The sequence below is a fragment of the Motacilla alba genome, chromosome 3, assembly GCF_015832195.1.
Source record: "Motacilla alba alba isolate MOTALB_02 chromosome 3, Motacilla_alba_V1.0_pri, whole genome shotgun sequence".
Classification (NCBI taxonomy): domain Eukaryota; kingdom Metazoa; phylum Chordata; class Aves; order Passeriformes; family Motacillidae; genus Motacilla; species Motacilla alba.
This window is the reverse complement of record NC_052018.1, coordinates 111724537-111737804: the sequence shown is the minus strand read 5'-3', so window position 1 is coordinate 111737804 and position 13268 is coordinate 111724537. Positions and strand designations below refer to the sequence as shown.

Below are 13268 nucleotides of genomic sequence, written 5' to 3'. Positions count from 1 at the left end.
GGGGTTTTTTAAGAATGAAAGCTATGGTAAGACACGTACAAATAATAAAAAAAACCCCTAAAACACAAAGCAGAAGAAAATACACAATACATTGGCCGTTTACACAGTAAAAACATGGCAACAAGTCTCTAATGAAAATAAGTTAGATGTGTGGAGGGGGACAGTCAGAGTACAGAGAGTGGCACAGGGAGGACAAGTGCCACTCTGCACAGCTGAAGGAGGAGTTTCACTGGGGTCTCAGTGCAGATCTCCCACAGTTCAGCAATTTTCAAAGGCAATTGCACTTTTCACACAGAATCATTGAAAAGACTGATTTAAAAAGGGCTGTTAGATGATTGCAGCAATGTACCACAGCTGCAGCTATTCCAACCAAAATTATGCGTGAAGAAATAGGAAGGCACCTGCTACACCTATTTTGTTGTCACTTGGAGATGTTTCATCTTGTAAATGATATAATTACTAGTGATGTTGTCATGGTGATGTGGCTGACTACTGGATATCCCTGCCAGTGCCTGGATCCTATTTGATGGGTGTAGTAGAGATATATCAAACAAAATTACATTTAAAAATGGGGGCAGGAAGAATCAGCTGGGGTGCCATGCTTCAGAGGAGTTTGGCGAGCGGACATTTCCTTGCTCAAAGCAGCTATACGATGCTTAGTTTTTACAGACTCTTCTACCTCAAAAGTTCAAATAACTTCAGAGAAACTAAATTGCTTCAGCCCTTGTATACTTCTGAAGCACTGGGTCATGCAGCTCTGTGCAGGAAAGAGTAAAATTAAAGGAAATACAGCTGAGGAAACATGCCCAGAGCCAGGGAGTACATCACTGTCAAGGCAGAGCCAGCAAAACTCCTGCTTTCCAGTTCTCAGAGCTGGTAGTTAAGCAGGATTCATTTTCTGCCAAGTTTGGTGCTGCATGCCTGGAGAAAGGAGCAGGATGTGCTTGTGCTGCAGCCCAGAGCAGGCTCAGGGGCTCAGGAGGATTCACTCACCTGGTCGCGGTCGGTGGCGCTCACAGTGAGGACAGCAGCACCCACGGGATTCACCATGTTTATGGAAGCAGAGTAGGAGCTCTGGGCAAACACTGGGGCATTATCATTCACATCAATCACTGCAACACTGACATGGCTGGCTGCCTAGAAAACAAAATGGTGCCATGCATCTCGGAGTATTTAGAAACTCTCATTTAGCATTGTTTTTTCTTAACGTGCACACGCAACAGAAATGATAAATCAGGCTTTGAAAAGGCTGCAGTAAAATATTGTCTGGGTTTAGTTTTGTGAACTCAGCATCAGAGATCACTACAGGAGTTTGACAAGAGAGGCAGGAATTCAATGTTGCAGTTGGATTCTTCTTGAAAGGTGTCTGAATGAGTAAGGACAGGAGATGTTCAGGAGACCAACGTGTCCTCCATGCAGTTAAGGAAAGCACACATGTTCTGATTCTGTTAAAGAAGCGTCTAATGGCTTTTCAAATAAAAGAAATACAGCAGAACTAGAACAATCTGCTGAAAATACTTCTTCTCCCATGAAAAATTATCACATCACTTACAGTTCTCACAGCAGGAGACTGTTAGAGACAAACTCCAGTTCCCCAGCACAGGTCAGTCAGCAAACAATTCAGGGTCAAAGCCTACCATGCAGAATTTTGAAGTATTTCACATAAGTAAAGTATACTACTACTCAATGTGGTTAAAGGCTGTAGAAGTCTGACTCTAAACATGATGAGGTGACTCATTTATTCTACACAATAAATGGCTGGGATAGACCTCCCTCCCTGCAGTTCAAAATCCACTCTGAAGTGTTGCTGTTCATTACAGTAATGGCTTCTTACCTGATAGAAAGGGGCAGATTTATTGTTGACTGCAGTCACTGTAAGGTTGTATTTATTCATGGTTTCATAGTCTGGAGAGTTCCTTATCTTAATGATGCCCTGTATTTCATCTATTTCAAATATATTTTCTCCCTCACCTGAGACAGATTTAAACAAGCATCATCAATTAATACATCTTAGCAGCACATAATTAACTACACTCTTAAATTATATGTTTACTTGTGCCCTGAACTCATCAAAACAATTTTTATGTAGCGTATGGATAGTGTAGAAGAAGAAGCAGAAATATTTTGAGTGGATGGGTATTTGAAACATGTGCCAAGGTTTGAAAATTGTATGAATTAGTAACATTCCAAACCAGGAGAAAGTGAACGGTCTTGGCTTTGGTGGAAGAGGCTAGGAAATAACATGGGTATAATACTAATTATGTTCATTACTGTATAGACAAAGGGCCAGTGCAGTGGCAGAATTGCTTGTTACCTGTGAGGTTATACAGAACAAAGGCATTGTCTCCTGTGTCTCTGTCTGATGCTGTGATTTTTCCAACTATGAATCCCACAGGCACGTTTTCATGGACACTGAAGTCAGGCACTGGATCAAACACAGGTGGCCAGTCATTAATGTCAGTGATCTTTATCACAACTGTGCAGTAACCCCTCTTCTTCTCAGGGATTCCATCATCTTCAGCATACACCACAACCTGTAAGTTGCACAGTTAGTGGTAGTGAGAAGTCATACAAAGAGGTTCTTGCATAAGGATTAAAAAAATCTTGGTGAATTTTAAACTTTGAACTATTCTTATGTAAAGTCCTGTTCTGAATTCACCTCAAAATGATTATTGAAAAACTTAAGGAGTATTTGGGTGAAGAAAAAAGTCTTTCTATGTAAAACCAACAAATTCACAATATCTTTGACTGAAGCAAAATAAGACCATAAAAAATATCCAGCAATGGCAACAACAAAAAGGAGATTAACTGAGAATCATATCTGCAAGATCTCAGCACAGGCTCAGGCAACAGGCAGTGCTGAATACATGAGCTGTCATTGTGAAATTAGTTATTCATGAACCCGTGTTTTCAGGACAGGTGAACAATGAGCTGTGCTTGAGTTTCATTCTAGTCAAAAGGCAGTGGCTTGTTTTAATAATGCCTCATACCTTGAGATGCTCCTATTCTAAACCAGTGCAGAAAATGTTCAAGCATTATCAAGCTAAACAAAAGCACAAGTGCCACCTGTTTTCCAAGAGAAAAATAAAGAAGATTTAAAATATCTAAAGCAAACCTGATACTCTGTGGGTTCCTCTTCATAATCAAAGGGGGCAGTGGAATAAAGGATTCCAGTGGTTTCATTTATCCTGAATTTCAGTCCTTGTCCATTGAGAATGCCATATGTCAGGAAACCATTTCTGCCTGTGTCATTGTCCTGAGCTGTCAGCTGCACAATCTGAGTAGCAGGGGAATGCTGGAGGAAGAAAGATTGAGGCTCTCAGAGACTGCTTTGCTGCAATTGCTTGAATTATGTGAAAGTAACAGGTACTGCATCCCCTTTCAGTAGGTACAGGCATTTTAAAATCAAAATTATACAGCTTGTTCAGCACAGTAAGAGAGTCTCTTGCTTTCTCTAATTTACAGAAAATAACTGTATTCCTCCCCCCATGTCTCCACCTATAGCTGCAATTTTCAGGAAGAAATATTATTTCAAACAGCCCAAATGTTAACCTCAACATCTGACTCACTGTTATTTCTGTGTAACAGCCTCTTCTCCTGTGAAACTCAATGGGTGTTCTCAACTCCAAAATCACATTTCTTTCTGAACATTATTTGGCTAATAATTATCAAAATAAATCATCTAATTCTTCCTTTTTAACAATGTTATTTGCACCAAGATTGAACAGAAGGTAACAGTGTTTCACTGCCAGGGCCATTTGAGACCTGATCTGAAGTTATTTGATCCAACAGGGCATCCAGCAATTCCCACTGTGTAAATATTTCACATGGAAATCAATTTTTTAAGGTTGGAAGGTGTGATTCTAGTTCTTCTCCATTCAACTCACTGGGAACATTAAAATGATGTGTGAATCTATATTTAATTCAGTGGTAGAAATGGACTAGACTTTTAATCAGTTGTGGCTGCTAAAGACAATATGTGTGCATCAGCTATGGATCTCAAAGGTAAGGTATGTGCTCCATAAAATATTAACATGATCAGTGTGCTTCTTTTAAAAAAAAACAAAAAAGGAACCAGCAGATTAAAGTGTGAAAAGTGTTGCTTAAAAATTGAAGAGTGAAATGTTGAGCAAGATGCTAAGATGCTTTTACATATTTAAACGCTGTGGCTTCTTCTGTAAAGAACCACAATGTCTGAAAATCTGACTGAAATCTGGCTTGGTCTCTGCTGCTGATCACTTGTGCCAGCAAAATCACAACAGATTGTATGTGAGCAAGAGCAGAAATATTGTTAAATTAGAGACTGTGCCCTGGTACTTCCCTGTGTGAAGCTCCCTCACAAGAGGCTGAGTGAGACCCTATGGGGTGCCCAGCACATCCAGTAGATTTTGAATGCACCTGAATATTCTCTATGTGAAATATTCAAAATGGAGTGGTAGTTCTTCCTTCATGGAGCCCCCTATTAGAAAATACTCACTTTTCCTTCAATAAGTCCACACTTCTAGATCATTCTTGTGCATTGGGATTGAAATAAACCTCACAACACCATGTGGTAGGACAGAACAGCAAGTCTGCCCAGTTCCAGAAGGTTTACTTGTATACTCAACAAAAGATTCTTTTTATTATTATTGTTTTGAAGGCTTATTTTTGTGATTCAGTTTGGATGACATTTTCTTACCTCTGGCAATCTCTCTTCTAGTAGAGAAGATGGGAAAACTGGTGGGAAATCATTTTCATCGATGACTTCCACCTTCACTTCCACTTCATTAAATATGGCAGCATTAGAGGAGTCTGTTGCTCGTACCTTGAAATTTACTGGAAAATCTTCCAGTTTTAGATTCTTACTTGTTCTTACAACACCATTGGATGGGTGGATAATGAAATATCCTGTTAAAAAAATCAACCAGAAATTATCCTGGTTATGATTTCATTAGTTGAAACTGAAGATATGAATCCTCCAGTGAAAATTACACATTATTTATATGACTATTGTATGTTACAGTATTCTTCAAAGAACAAAATGGAATTCAACATGTTTACGAGGTTGACAAGAATGCCAGAGATATCCAGGGCTGTAATTAACAAAAAGAAACAATTCAGAAGGTCAGATGGGAACCAAAAGGGAGAAAATTCAATCCACCACTCTCCAGTCAGTTATTCACATTCCTCTGAAACAGTCAGAGATCATTTGTCCCTCTTTCAGATAGAAATTGTTTATATTTCCTAACAAGTTCTGTTCTTAATGAAGATGAGGAATTTTGCAACTACCTTCAAGGTCATGACTTCATACAAAACACTTTACAAAACTGAGGTATAACTTGGTTGTTTGATGATAGATTAAAATCAGCTCTATATTTAGCAAAAAACCACATGTGACAAAGCACTGATGCACTTGACCACATGCAAACTCACTCTAGGCACTCACATTTGTTAGGAAAACGTTGCTGAGTTAGTTTTTTTAGTAGAATTTTTTGTGGTATTAGCTATTTTTTGTGCAGCCAGAGTAACTTTATGCCTGACCAGGTTCAGGCTGATCTTCCTGCAGCAGACACAGCTGGTGAAGCCAGCCCTGCATCACGTGCCTTGTGCTGCTCTGACAGAAATTCAATCCATGCCCACACCTCAAACTGGTGCACTGGCTTCATTCCCACCCAGTGTTAATGGCTGTGGAACTGAGGTGAGAGCAAAAACCAGGAGAGAAGAAACCATCCCAACACTATCTCTTCCTGTTATCCCACATCCAGGGCTCACCCTTCTCATCTCCAGAGGCGATGCTGTAGCTCACAGGGAGCTTGTACAAGGCCTTGACCTCCACAACAAACGTGTCTGTGGGGCTCTTCTCTGACAGAGGGGCAGGGTGATAGGCTTCTTCCAGGAACACTGGGAAGGACACATCCATGGGAGCAATCATGACTGACACCTGCAGAGACAGGACGTGGCCATGGGGGTGATGTTTGCAGCTTTAGCAAAAACCTTCCTACTGAGGTGTGGGACAGCACTAGTCCAGGCCTCGGCCAGTGAGGAGAAGCCTGGGATTGCTGCCTGCTGTGTTTGACACTGCCCTGAAGGCAGCAAATATTGGTGGGAAACACCAAAAGCCTCATCAGTTTAGGTTCACCTGGGTGCTTTGCTAAATGCAGAGCTCCAGTTCCTCACATACAGCACGTTTCAAAGGACTTGGCTAACCAAGCAGCTCTCAGAGAGGTGCACTCATCTCCAGCCTTCCAGTGGAGAGGGTGTAACCAGAGCAGGAATTTGCATGTACAGTATTTTAAAACTATTGTGACTGATTTATAGATTAAGAACAAAAGGTGATAGGTGGTAAATAAAAAATGCCTATTGTGTCACAAAAATAGTTTATTTCTGTTACCAGACAGCTGCTGTCCAATCCTCTGAAGAATGATGGCTTGTAAGTCTACATTTTAAGGTTTTTGAAGGTAATTTTCTACATCTTTATCCATATAGATTTCTAGTTCTTTTTTAAATTCTGCTGTGATATTTAGTGGCAAAAGATCACCAGCAAGTTATAAGCAATGTGTAAAAATAATTTTTAATCATATTTACATTTCTCACTCTTCAATCTAGAAATTATTTTTTCTTACATTATGGGAAAATAAACAGGAACACTTTATTTGCCATCTCCTGTTTATCACATACTTCCAATTCATCCTTTCCAGCTGTCCCACTCTTTGACCTTGCACAGAAGTCTCTACTGCTCTAACCCTCCTCCCTCACAGCCTGGAGCTTCTGTCTGTGTTTTCTGAAATGGAATGATCACAACCACTTTGGGTGGTGTGCCAGCAATTGCTTAGGGCAGCTGTTATCTTGTAGCCTGAAACAGAAATAAATCTCTGACATTCTGATTCCTGGTTTGCATAGTTTTGCCTGCCTAATACCCCTTTCCTGGTGTGGCTATGCTCAGTTTAGAATAAAGCAGTCTGGGGAATTAACTGTGCAGTGAAGAGAGGTCAAGGCAGAAATTTTGGTACCTTTACAGAGGCTGAAAGAGGCGGCAGACCCGAATCCGTAGCGGTGACGTTCAAAGAGTAGTAGAGGGGAACAGTTTGTTTGGATAAGTCTCTTGTTAACCTGAGCTCTCCTGTGGTACTGGAAAGACTAAAGAGGCGCTCTGAGTTTCCACCTGAAAACAGAAGAAGGAAGTGTTGGAGGTATTCCCTGGAAGCAGCAGAGACAAGTGACTGACGTGCATGCCCAGGAGTGAGGAGACACAGGTTGAAATCCTACACTTGGAGCAAGACACCCCCTCTAGTCCAACCTCTTGGCTCAAAACATGGCCAGGAGTGAATTCAGCACAGGCTGTTTAAAGCTCTGATCCATCAGGTGAGAATCTCCAAGGACAGCCTCTCTGGGCAACCTCTTCCACTAATTATTGATCTTCACAGAGGATTTTTTTACCCCTTCTATGCAGTCAGAACCTGCCAGTTCATTTATGTCCATTCTCTGCTGGTGCCATGCAGCTCGCTTCAGCAGTGTCAAGTATCCCAGTAATAAACAGCCCTATGATTGTTTTCTATCATACCTGAAATATTGTAGAAAATGCCTTCATCATAACCCTTGCCTTCATCTCTTGCATTGATGTCTACTACCAGTGTGCCAGCTGTAGAATTGTCTAGGAGGATCTTGTAATATGAGGACTGGTCAAACACGGGTCCTTCTTCATTGACATCTTCCACAGTAACTGAGAAAGAATCATCACATTTGGTGAGTTTTACCCAAATGGTTACAAGTTGTTTTTTTCAGCTAATATAAACCAACACAGCCCCTCTGAATGAGAATATATCCAGTCATACTGATAAAAGCTAGGATACCAACTTCACAGAAATCTTTATGTCTTTTTTCCTCCAACAGAACAAATTTATTTAATTTTTTTAAGGAAAAAAAAAAGCCAGCAATCAACCATTGTTATTTTAACAAGACTAAAAATCACCGTCAACACTGTTTATCACCCTAGAAACTGCCCGTCTGTATACGAGCAGAAAAAAACCTGAATGATGTTTTTGGAAACTTTTTCAATCAAAATGTCAATAGGTTCTCAGAAAACAAAAAAAAATTGTGACTATATTGAAGGAAGTAATGTCGGTTTGTATGAACAATCCTCATTTTTGACATGGCAAGCTTTTTTTAGAAAAAATTCATTTGGCTACAGTGAAAAGATCACACCATCACTTCTGATAATTTAGCAGATGCATTAGTATTGGTTTGTGTCTCAGAATGACACATGCTGGAATATTTCCTAGGGTTGTTAATGAAAGTTCATTTTCTGTGGTAAAGTAGAGCTACCTGTAATGTTTGCTGTGTCCTGGAGATGTGGCTCTCCAGGATTGAAGGCTTTCAGAACAAACATGTACTGGGATTGACTTTCATAGTCCAGAGGCTGAAGTGTTGCAATATCTCCAGAAAGTTCTCCAACATGAAATGAAGTTGTTTCTCCAGTTATGGTGTAATGAATGACGGCATTGTACCCTATATCTGCATCTGTGGCTACTGCACTCAAAATCTAAAATAAAAGGAAAAAAAGTCAGCAACAAAAGGTTTAGAGCAGAACAGAGAGAGTGGCAAAACATGCCCACAAGACTGGTATTGACCCACGGAGTGTTTACTGCCTGAACTACTCATTAATTGATTAGCTGCATTCTGGAATTCTGGCACAGCTTGTGGCAGAGCAGTTACAGATTGTCAGGTGACACCTCTCCCCTTGACTCCTGCAAACCTTTAGGGTACATCTGCAAGGCAGATATGGAGCCAGAAATGCATGCACTGGGAGGCTGCCCAGGGAAGCTGGGATGCCCCATCCCTGGAAGTGTTCAAGGCCAGGCTGGATGAAGCTCTGAGCAACCTGGTCTTAGAGAAAGGTGTCCCTGCCCATGGTTGAGGGGTTGGAACAAGAGGATCTTTAATGTCCCGTCCAATCCAAACCATTCCATGATTCTAAGACAGAAAAGCTTAAGAACAGAGGGATGCTGGACAAATGCACAACACCTCCAGCACTAAACATCTTTAAAACACGTTGCCCACAGATCCAGTGAAAACTCAAATCTGTGCAGTGTGGAATCACTGCTGAGGACAAGAGGGAAAGGGGGAGCAGCTCTCACTCCTTGTGAGAGTTTTAGGAGGACTCAGTGGGACAGGTACTCCTGTGTCATACAAACCAAACACGCTGTGTGATGCCACAGGCCCCACAAATTAAAAATGGTGTTCACCAGTGCACAGCCATGAGAGGTTACTGCCCCTTCCAGGTGCACAGAGAGAAAACAAGTGCAGAGGAGGCTGTTTATTCTTAGTGCCACACACCACACGTGGAGGCTCATTCTCCCTCACAGTCACGGAGTAGGATTTTTGGGGGAGCGCTGGTGGGTTGTCATTCACATCTTCCACAGCGATGCTCAGAACTAAGCTTGCAGATCGTGGTGGCTTGCCAGAATCAGTGGCCTGTGAAGGAACAACTTGTCATTAAAAACAGCAAATTTGACACAAATTTACTCTGCCAGTTCAACTTTGCTCCAAAAATTGTGAGCTTTTGCCTCTGAAGTCTTTCTGCTGGACCAGTTATCCCTCAGTGACACTTCTCTAGCTCTGTGCTTGGTTAGTTGCCACATCTTCCTGCAGCTGGGATCCTCACCCCATCACATGCTCTGCCTCTCATTAACAATTAATCAAAAGCTCAAGCCTGGATGCAGATCAAACATGTCATGTGATCAGATGTGGCACTAATCAACACAAGACTGTGATGTACAGATATCTGGGCTGTGGTAGCTGAAAGAATGAGGAAATCCCTTGCATTTTGAGGGTTTAAAGTGCCAAAATAGCAAGATGTGAGCATCCAGTATGTCGCAAATTCACACTCAGTTTTACACTGCTCCAACATCTGCCATAGAAAATTCTCATCTGTAGGTACATATACACAGTTTTCAATTAGTCTTTAAAAGTGTCCACTTCTATTAATTTGAAATTTTTCTGAAGACACTGCTCATTTTTTAATATAACTCCTCTATATCTTCCACAAGTTCTTTGACCTGTAAAAATGTCCTTTAATATATTTGTACTTGATGGAACAAACAAATATATTTGTCGGTGCTGGAACACGTCTTTGTATGCACAGTAATTGATCTGATTAGTAGCAGTAAAAATCCATGAAATCAGCTAGAATAAATAGATAAACTTTCACTCAACATCCATGAGGTTATGCTATTTCTTTTATTTTCTTTTTTTTAACTTGAAAAATCTCAATTCAGGTATTTTTTAAAAAGATTTAAGGACATATATTTTGGAAAATGAACAAAAGGGACAAATAACATGGATTGGCAAGGCAGCTGCATGGTCTAAACTGGACCCAGGAATGCTTTGCAGATGTCACAGTCAGCTGTTGTGTGACTGTGACCTTTAAAATTTAGGGTTCATAAGTCATTTATTCACTAATACCAATTTACAGAGCAGAAGACAGAGCTCTGCATACAAAACATAAGGAGCAGTCAAAACTCATGCATGAATTCAAATGGAATTCTCTAAGATTAAGTGGTTTTCTTGTGATGGTTCAGTGTTTACTCTTTCTTAATGCTGAGAATTGTGTGAACTTGCATCAAATTTGTCAACTTACAATTATTTTCAATTCATAACTGTCTATCACTTCTCTGTCTAAGGGTTTTTTGGTCATCAGCTTGCCAGTAGAACTGTTAATATGGAATGTTCCAGCAAAATCATCTTGCAGAGAGTAGCTGATAAGTGCATTATCTCCTACATCCAGATCAGTAGCAGAAAATGTGCCCAAGTCTAGACCAGCTGCATTCTCAGGAGCTGATAAATGAGTTTGGATCCATGCTGGGAAAACTGGAGGGTTGTCATTGATGTCTTCAACTCTCACAGTTACCTATATTGAAAAAAAGGAAACAAAAGGAGAAAAAGACACAAATTGGAGCTGTACAAGCTGTATCCAAAGGAGAATGTTGATTTATTTTAGTCCATGGAAGCCTATAGGAAAAGAAAACAACCAAGGAACAAACCCCAAAGGGAACAGATAACAACTTCAGCATTTCTCAGCATTTGAGCATTTTCACATCCTCTGAATTTTAAATATTTTTTTAATTCTCAGCTGCAAGATAACATATACATAAGATAACACACTCTAACTGGAAGAGATGAACAGAACTAATAACCTCAGGCTCTTTGGCTCATCTGCCTCATGCATTTGACAGAACCATGCACAGAACCAGTTTTGGTGTTAATCAGTTTCTCTGGTTATGAGTTGTTCATGAGGAGCTCTCAGGGAGTGACACAATCTGTGAAGTTGACAATATCTCCAGATGGTAATGTCTCCTCAGGATACAAAAAAAAGGGAAATTAAATAGAAGGCTCTCAAAGTGTCACATTTGCATGACAGAAGACACTTATCTGTATTTTCCTTGATTGTTAATATTTTTTTAAGATACTTCATATTCCTTGATAAAAAATATTTGGAAATGCATATTCCATACCAAAGCAACAGCTGTGTTGGGTGGCACCAGTGAATCCACAGCTTCCACAAGGATGCTGTACAAGTCTCCTTCTTCCCTATCCAGCCAGACCAGGGCCACGATGTCTCCTTGGTCCCCGATGGAGAACTTGTCCCAGTGGGATTTCAGGGAGTAGCCAACCTGCACAGCTATGCTGCCAGTCAGAGCCTTCACAGAGCCCACTGCACTCCCTGGGGCTTTTTCTTCCTCAATGCTGAACTCGTAGCTGGAGCTCTCGAAAGTCAGCCCAAAGCTGGTGTCATTTACCAGCAAGTAGAGAGTGACAGAGGCTGAGGAGAGAAAACAAATTAAAATAGTGAAGGCGCTGCTCAAATCATCATGATCCGTGCTCTGTTTCCTTAAGCTCTAGAGGAACCAGTAGAAACTGATAGAAATTATCACACAGGAAAGGGAAATACCCAAACCCAATAGTAATAAGGATTAACATGTAACACAAGATGTTTTTACACCTTATTGATTTTTCAATCTTCCCTGATTACAGAAGTGTTGCTTCAGCGTGACCGGAGAGCAAGGATCACCAGTCTGAAGCCAATGGGATGTGCAGGTGTTTCACACTCCTTAAAAACCCAACCCTTAACTGCTTCGTAACAAGAGAGGAGGGAAGTACATAAAGCCACGAGTGCAATTTCTGTTGTGACCACTTGTCCTATTTGAAGGAAATCAGTTGTTTTCTCATGATAAATCAAAGTTGACCTCCAAAAAACACATGAAAAACTTACAAAAAATACTACATGATTGAATATTTTTTGAGGAACAGAAACTCAGTTGAGGGTGATTTGCCAACTTCTGATTGTTTAAATGTTTCTAATTTTAGGAAGATAAAGGAAAAGAGAAAAAGAAACACATCAACAGTATTATTTGAATACATCTTTTTAGAGTGACTACAGCTGCGGAGTCTTGGGTTTTTACCATAAGTACAACTGCAATAGATGAATATTAAAAAATTATTTCTAACCAGGGTTACTAAAACCAAGTTTTCTGTTAATATGATCAGCGTGGAGGAGATCAAAAGGTAAAAAGCAAATATTCACCGTTGTTCAAATGTAACTTTTTTTTTTGCTAGATTCAGTTTGATTGACAGCAGTGGGATTAATTTCAAATTTAAATGTTTGCAAGGGTTATGCTTATGTGGGAAAAGACAAAAGGGTAAAAAAGATGGCATACCACTTGAGGTAAGCTGAGGAACTCCCTGATCAGTGGCAACAACTGTCAGTGTAACAACTGTGTCGGCTGTGATGTGGTCCAGGTTATTGCTGAGGGAGATTTCTCCAGTGCCATAATTTATATGGAAATCATCAGAATGGTTCATGAGGCTGAGCAAGGAGCAATCAGGAGAGCATTCATATTAATGACCTTGGAAATGCCATCTACTTACTGCTACCTCTGCAAGGAGCACTCAACACACAATATTTGCCTATTTATAAAGAACAGCTTTTAATTGCTGTCTTTAGCCTAAAATATATTGGCCTTTTATTTCCAAGTAAGTCTTCCATCATGAAAATGAGCAGCATTCATGCCTTCAGTTCCCATTACACCCCAAGGCTTTGATGCTCCCACTAGGAGAAGGCAGATCCTGCACACTCAGCTGCATATTCAGCAGTGGGAGAAGCCCCAGTGACATTCATCTGAAGACCTGCTGATTCCCGGTGTTCTGTGACCTCTCACGGCAACTGGATTGCTCACAAGTGATGTGGTTTAGGTAGAATGCTATCTCATAGTTAAAAAGAACCTCTTTCAGGG

General features: G+C 40.5%; 1 protein-coding gene across 1 annotated transcript in view; it reads right to left on the bottom strand.

Moving 5' to 3' along the window:
• The window catches only part of LOC119699404 (cadherin-23-like), a 36408-nt gene that overhangs the window by 6754 nt on the left and 16386 nt on the right, over positions 1 to 13268 (bottom strand). Inside the window, exons 21-33 of the mRNA XM_038132828.1 lie at positions 12693 to 12841; positions 11490 to 11797; positions 10616 to 10885; positions 9313 to 9450; positions 8302 to 8518; positions 7541 to 7699; positions 6990 to 7141; positions 5752 to 5920; positions 4679 to 4887; positions 3116 to 3295; positions 2315 to 2534; positions 1835 to 1971; positions 994 to 1137 (exon numbers count right to left, since the gene is read on the bottom strand). Of these exons, the coding sequence (XP_037988756.1) occupies positions 994 to 1137; positions 1835 to 1971; positions 2315 to 2534; positions 3116 to 3295; positions 4679 to 4887; positions 5752 to 5920; positions 6990 to 7141; positions 7541 to 7699; positions 8302 to 8518; positions 9313 to 9450; positions 10616 to 10885; positions 11490 to 11797; positions 12693 to 12841 (2452 nt within the window). The remainder of the gene's footprint in view (positions 1 to 993; positions 1138 to 1834; positions 1972 to 2314; positions 2535 to 3115; positions 3296 to 4678; positions 4888 to 5751; positions 5921 to 6989; positions 7142 to 7540; positions 7700 to 8301; positions 8519 to 9312; positions 9451 to 10615; positions 10886 to 11489; positions 11798 to 12692; positions 12842 to 13268) is intronic.